Source organism: Mercurialis annua, linkage group LG1-X, assembly GCF_937616625.2.
Source record: "Mercurialis annua linkage group LG1-X, ddMerAnnu1.2, whole genome shotgun sequence".
Classification (NCBI taxonomy): domain Eukaryota; kingdom Viridiplantae; phylum Streptophyta; class Magnoliopsida; order Malpighiales; family Euphorbiaceae; genus Mercurialis; species Mercurialis annua.
In genome coordinates this window covers 58,445,082-58,451,087 of record NC_065570.1, presented here as the reverse complement: position 1 = coordinate 58,451,087, position 6,006 = coordinate 58,445,082, and the positions used below count along the sequence as shown (strand labels likewise).

The window sequence follows — 6,006 nt, the reverse complement described above, 5'->3', positions numbered from 1 at the left end:
TTAAATTCTCCAAAAGTTCCTTGGACAAGAAAAATACATAGCATAAGCATTTATATATATAGAACCAATGATCCAAGTAATTGATTAAGTACCTCCCTACCTTCTCGTTTTCTGTTCAAATCTCGTATTTAGTTTATTTTGCGTTAATAATCACAGATCTGAGATCTGTTGGTATTTTTATTTCTTCCTTTATGGATGTTTTGTCTTCCTTTGTGGAGTTCTGCCTCTTACCCTTTGTGGGTTCTGCTATTTCCTTGATGGAATTATCTACGGAGCGTAGATCTGAAGTTCTATCAGTAGAAATTTTATTTCTAATATTCTCTCAATCGGACTCATTCAAAGACCAAAGAGTCGATTTCTGGTTTAAAATAACCTTCGAGTGGAGCGGGCGGATCGCCGAGTTGCATATTCAACGAGCTCTGTCAATGCGATTGAAGAAATTAGATATGATTTTCTGTTATTTTACTGATGTTTTATTATTGTACTTCTTGAAAGTATTGATTTGTTCAATATTTGATCAAGTTGTATTTTTATTTCCCTATTAATGAAATTTTCATTATTCTCAAAAAAAAAAAAAAAGTAATTGATTAAGTATAGTTTCATAGAAATCTGTTAAAAAATTTACAAGCGTATATGAACATAAAAGATAGAGAAAATATAGGGAACATAGTACTAATAAGTAATAATTAAGATTCCAAAATTAATTAGTTTAACTAATTTTTAATTAATTACTATATATATACTGTAGTAGCTAGAACATTAAATTCTTGTGTTCTGGCTTCAAATTTAATTTGCCTAACAAGCAGCAGATGGATGATGAGTAAAAAGACTATATAAATGAGGTTTTGGACCGGCCCCGACCGTTATTGTGCTCGTAGACGAGCTCCCGTCGCCGGCGCCATTGCCGGCGATTCTCTCACAAGAAGGACACATAGCTAAGGTGGCTGCAGGCAGTTGCATAAATAAAGGTGCAGCCTGCAGTTTCAGTGTTTTCAGGTCTTGTAATTCCTTTTGCAGCCTCCTGTTCTCTTCTGTCAGAGTTTCGCAATACTTTTTTAGTACTTCGCAATCTACCTCTGTCTGCTTCAGCTTAGTCCTGCAAACAAAGACATGCATATAGAAGGGTTATAAAACTCGGAAACTCTACGTTTATAAGCTATTCTTACAAAAAGAATATTGATTTCCGATTTCGTGCTATGTAGGTGATTATGATAGAAATTTATATACCTGGCTCTTCTGTTCTGGAACCAGACTTCTACTTGACGTGGCCTGAGATTAAGATGATCTGCTAATTCTTGCTTTTGCTTCTAATAATTCAAAGAAAAGAAAATTAAGCAAACATAATTAAACAGTAGACAGAATAAAATTAAAGATGTGGAATAAGTATATATACAGGATTGAGAGTGCTGTGTTCTTTGAAATTATCTTCCAAGATAGCTGATTGTTGTTTGGTAAGTCTAAGTTTCTTTCTCGGACTTCCATCTTCATCTTCATCACTGCCTCTTGAAGACACTCTCTCCTTCTCTTCTTCTTCCGCAGCCCCACCGCCGTTTCCACCTCCACCTCCGCCGCCAACAGACTCTATTTCCTTCTTCATACTTGAATGAGAAAATGAATTAGAAACCGCACTAGGAGATGATACCCGCGGTTGTAAATCTGTTTCTACTATAGTAACCGCCGGCTGAAGACCTAATGTTAGACATGGAAACGTATGATCATGATCATCTTTCAAACAAATTTTCGTTTTCTTTTCTTGATGATGATGATGATCGTGGTAACACATTTCTTGATTTTCAGGGCAAATTAGCCCTAAACCAAGGCCTGTGTTACAAATAACTTGGTCAGAAATTCCAAAACCCATTATGGAACATAAAATTAATCTTGAAAAATGAAAAATAGACGATGAGTAGAATTTATGAATTAATTAATGGTTGAGAGAAAGAAAGTTGAGTTAAAAAGATAGGTTAGAGTGTTTGTTGGGGGAGAAGGGGATGATTATTAATAAATGAAAATAATAAGAAATGAAATGAGTATAGTGAAGAATATTACTACTTGTTTGTGGGATTATGAAAGGGAATTGATCTGATGTGTCATCGTCCACACAGGTTGACCAGGAGAAAAGAAAGATAGATCTGCTCTTAAAACATGTAGTAATGTATAGCATACGTGGATCCACATGGAAAGTGGGTGCACATCCGAGCACATATACACCATTATTCCCCTCTTTACCGGCTAATAATCAACTGTGGCCCCTATACTTTACGCTTCCTATGGTAAACCCCCTAACTTCAAAAAGTATCAATAAACCCCCTGTACTAATGGCGGCGCTCATTTACGGCCCTTACAGATGGAAATACCCATGTCGCCGTTTTTTAGTCAGCTATCATTTTTTTTCAAAAAAAAAAGTAAAAAATACAAAAAAACTCTCCAAATTTCTCCAAAAGAACAAGATAGTCCCTAAACTCTTCAAGGTGAAAATACTCTTTGTAAATAATTATAAATTTCTTTATTTAATCAAATAAAAGATATTGAACCAGACCCCTACTGAGCTAGAATGAAAAAAGGAATTTTTATATATTTGATTTCACAATATATATTGTTGATGTTGTACCAAAAAAATTCATCTTGTAATAAATATTTCATTTTAAGAAATAATTATATTTTAAAATTATGAAGTTTTATCTTTATAATAAATCTTGTTAAAAATGTAATTTATTGTATATTCAATTTTAGTATTTTTTTTCGGAAAAATTATTGCACACAACCGTTGCGTCATGTCATTCGTGCAACAAACCAATTGTGCGTTAGTCATGTGAAAAATTGAATAATAAAAAAAATAAGTAATAATTAAAAGATTTCCTATCGTAAATGCCCATTGGCTTGATGTAAAAATGACGTGGCACAACGGTTGCATGGGATAAACACTCTTTTTTTCGTTTCATCAATTTATTTGCATATATAATATTGAATGGTTGAAGATGACAGTAAAGTGAGTGAGATTGATGAAACAGATAGAGGAGGGGACAACATCTGGAAGGTATAGAAGGAGAGGCATGAATGTAAGTAGTTTTGTGTATCAATAGTCTCAGACCGCCCAAATGTCCCCCACTACATACATTATATGATATGGAACATTTTGTAATTATAAGTTCATACTATGTATAACATCTTATCCTATGAATTTTCACTACTGCATTGTATTTTAGCACATCAACTTTGAAAACACGTCTTACATAACTTTGAAGTTCGACCCCACTAATTACTTCATTGTTTTTATTTTATTTTTGAGAGAATACTTCATTGTTTTCTTACTTTCAAATTTTTTGCGTATATTTTATTTTTGGGTGTACTATCTAAGTAAATTTATCAGTTTCACTTATTTAACATTTTAAACTAGGCTAATGCCAAACCCATATTATTATAAAAAAATTATTTTCAAAACACCTCATTTTAAAATATATTTATAAAAAATTTGTTCATTTTTTTTATAATTTTCCACTCTATACCAATAACAAACATATTTACAAAAATACCTATTATATAGAAGTCTTATCTCATTTTAGGTTAAAATTTTATATAGTCACACTTTCTTTTCTCTCTTTTTCTCAAAATTCTCTCTTCCTTTCTTCTTATTTTCCGTTTGATTTTTCATTTGTCTCTTCCGGTTATTTTTCCGTTTGTCTCTTCTGTTCGCGCTTCCTTTCGTCTACTTCCGATGGATTTCTCGTCTCTTTCGTTCGCTTTTCCGTTCGTCTCTTCCGGTTCGCGCTTTTCCGTTTGCGCTATGGGTTTCTCGACATCGTTTTTCAGATTTTTTGTAGTCTTTTAGATTTTTTGTGATGATTTAAATATTTTGTAAATAAATTACTATAGATCTATGATTTTTTCTATTTACAAAATTGTTCTGTTATTCATATAATTATTTTGTCTTTCTCTTATTCATAAATTTGTTTATTTATTTTAATGCTACTGATTTTATAAATAAATTTATGGTGTGTCTATAGTATTTTTTATAATGTATTTACGTTATAGTGTATTTTTGTTGTATTTATAGTGTATTTTTGGTGTTTTTTGGTGTATTTATATTTTTGGTGTATTTCTGCCGTCTTTCTAATATATCTATGGTGCATTTGCATTGTTTATGATGTATTTGCTATGTTTTTATAGTATACACCATAAAATTACTATTAAAATACCATAGATACACTATTGTTACACTATAAAACAACATAGTTACACTAAAAACACAATAGATACACTACAATACATCATAGTTACACTATAAAACACGATAAAAAAAAACACACCAGAAAAAAAATCTATAAAAAAGGAGAAAAAATCATTAAAGAGTGAAAAAATATATTTGTGTAATTAAAAAAAGAAAAAGGTATTTTTTCATAAAAAAAAAAATTAGAAAAACAAGGACAAAACAAATAATGTAAATTTGTAAATAAAATAGAAAATAGTGTAATGTAGGAGATTCCCTCTATTATAAAACGTAGAAAGTTTTATCTTATTAATTTATAATACATTTTAAATCTTATAATCTACAATATAAATATACGGTATTAATGTAAGAATTTAAATTTAATTTCTTAGAAAATATTACAATATCAGATATTTTTGTTATAAACTTATTTTAAATTGATACCTTTGATTGTTTAATATATATAATACTTTAGTGTAACATTTTTATTTATAAAAAAAATTAGTAACACTTTTTTGAAATATTTAGTTATTTTTAAATTTCGTATACATGTTTTTTGTTTTATAATGGATAAATTTAATTATTTTTGAATATATTATTATTATTTTAATAATTTTATTTATTTGAATTATTTATAATTTATTGAACTATGAAAAAAATTATAAATAGTTAGTGTAATTTTTTTATTTAGTTTTAGACTAATTTAAAATAAAATATATTAATTCTTTTTAGAAATATAATGCTAATTTTGAGAATTAATTATTTTTATCTATTGTATGTTTGAAAAACTATTAGTAGTTTTTAAGTTTTATTTATTCTTAAAATGTATTTACACTAAAAGTAAATTGAACGGTTAATTTAACTCTATTTATATTAATTGATATCATTAATTACAAACAGTTAAATAATTTAAATACGTACACAGAATAAATCACATTAAATGAAAAAAATTATCGCTTCCTTTCTATCTTAAAAGAAAACGGACCTATCACATTCGTTTGCACTGCGTGTTCCCGCTTTACTGGACATGTATTAGCTATACAACTGTAGGAAGTATGATTCTGAAAGTTACAAGGTATTAAAACATACTCCCTCCGTCCCAAATTGATAGGCACTATTTACATTTTTTTGTCCCAAATTATAGGCAGTAATTTATTACTTGAATGATTAATTGTCATATATATCCTCATTAATTATAGTTGAATGCATTGAAAATAACACAAAAGATGCTAAAAGACAAAATTGATACTATAATAAATGAGGGTAAGTGGTGGTATTTGTTTATAAATTTACTCATTTTATCTTGATAAGTACAATTTCGTAAGACTTGTGTTTGTCCTAAACTGCCTATTAATTTGGGACGGAGGGAGTACAATTCTATTAAACCGGGTATACAAATCGACAATTAATTTTTTTTTATCAGTGATATGTTATACATGAGTGTTAGAAATTAGTTGAAACAACATTTTAAAGAAATCTACCAACGGAAAGCAGGGTCGAACTCCTGACCTTCCGAGGAATGTACGGCGAGGAGTGTAGCCACTGGGCTACACCCTCATATACACAATTAGAACTTAAGTTCAAATGTTTTCACTTATAATTTGTTATTATTAGAGAAAACTACTTTGAGGCTCTCCTTTCCTCCTCACATATACCATAATTCACAATTTGATATCTTTTGTTTGAAAATCCTATTCGATGGTCTCTCACTTTTAATTTTTTTAACAATTAGGAGCTTCTGTTAATTACGATAATAATTTAATGCTCCCTTTCAAATGATTTGGTATCTTATTTTTAAT

General features: G+C 29.3%; 1 protein-coding gene across 1 annotated transcript; it reads right to left on the bottom strand.

Annotated features, from left to right (window-relative positions):
- Window positions 1–583: 583 nt before the first annotated feature.
- LOC126678755 (homeobox-leucine zipper protein HAT22-like) lies at window positions 584–2,069 on the bottom strand. Its single transcript, XM_050373657.2, has 3 exons — window positions 1,394–2,069; window positions 1,228–1,307; window positions 584–1,096 (listed from the first exon to the last, which is right to left on the bottom strand). The coding sequence occupies exons 1-3, from the start codon at window positions 1,859–1,861 to the stop codon at window positions 796–798; spliced, it is 849 nt and encodes a 282-aa protein (XP_050229614.1). The 5' UTR covers window positions 1,862–2,069; the 3' UTR covers window positions 584–795.
- Window positions 2,070–6,006: the final 3,937 nt, after the last annotated feature.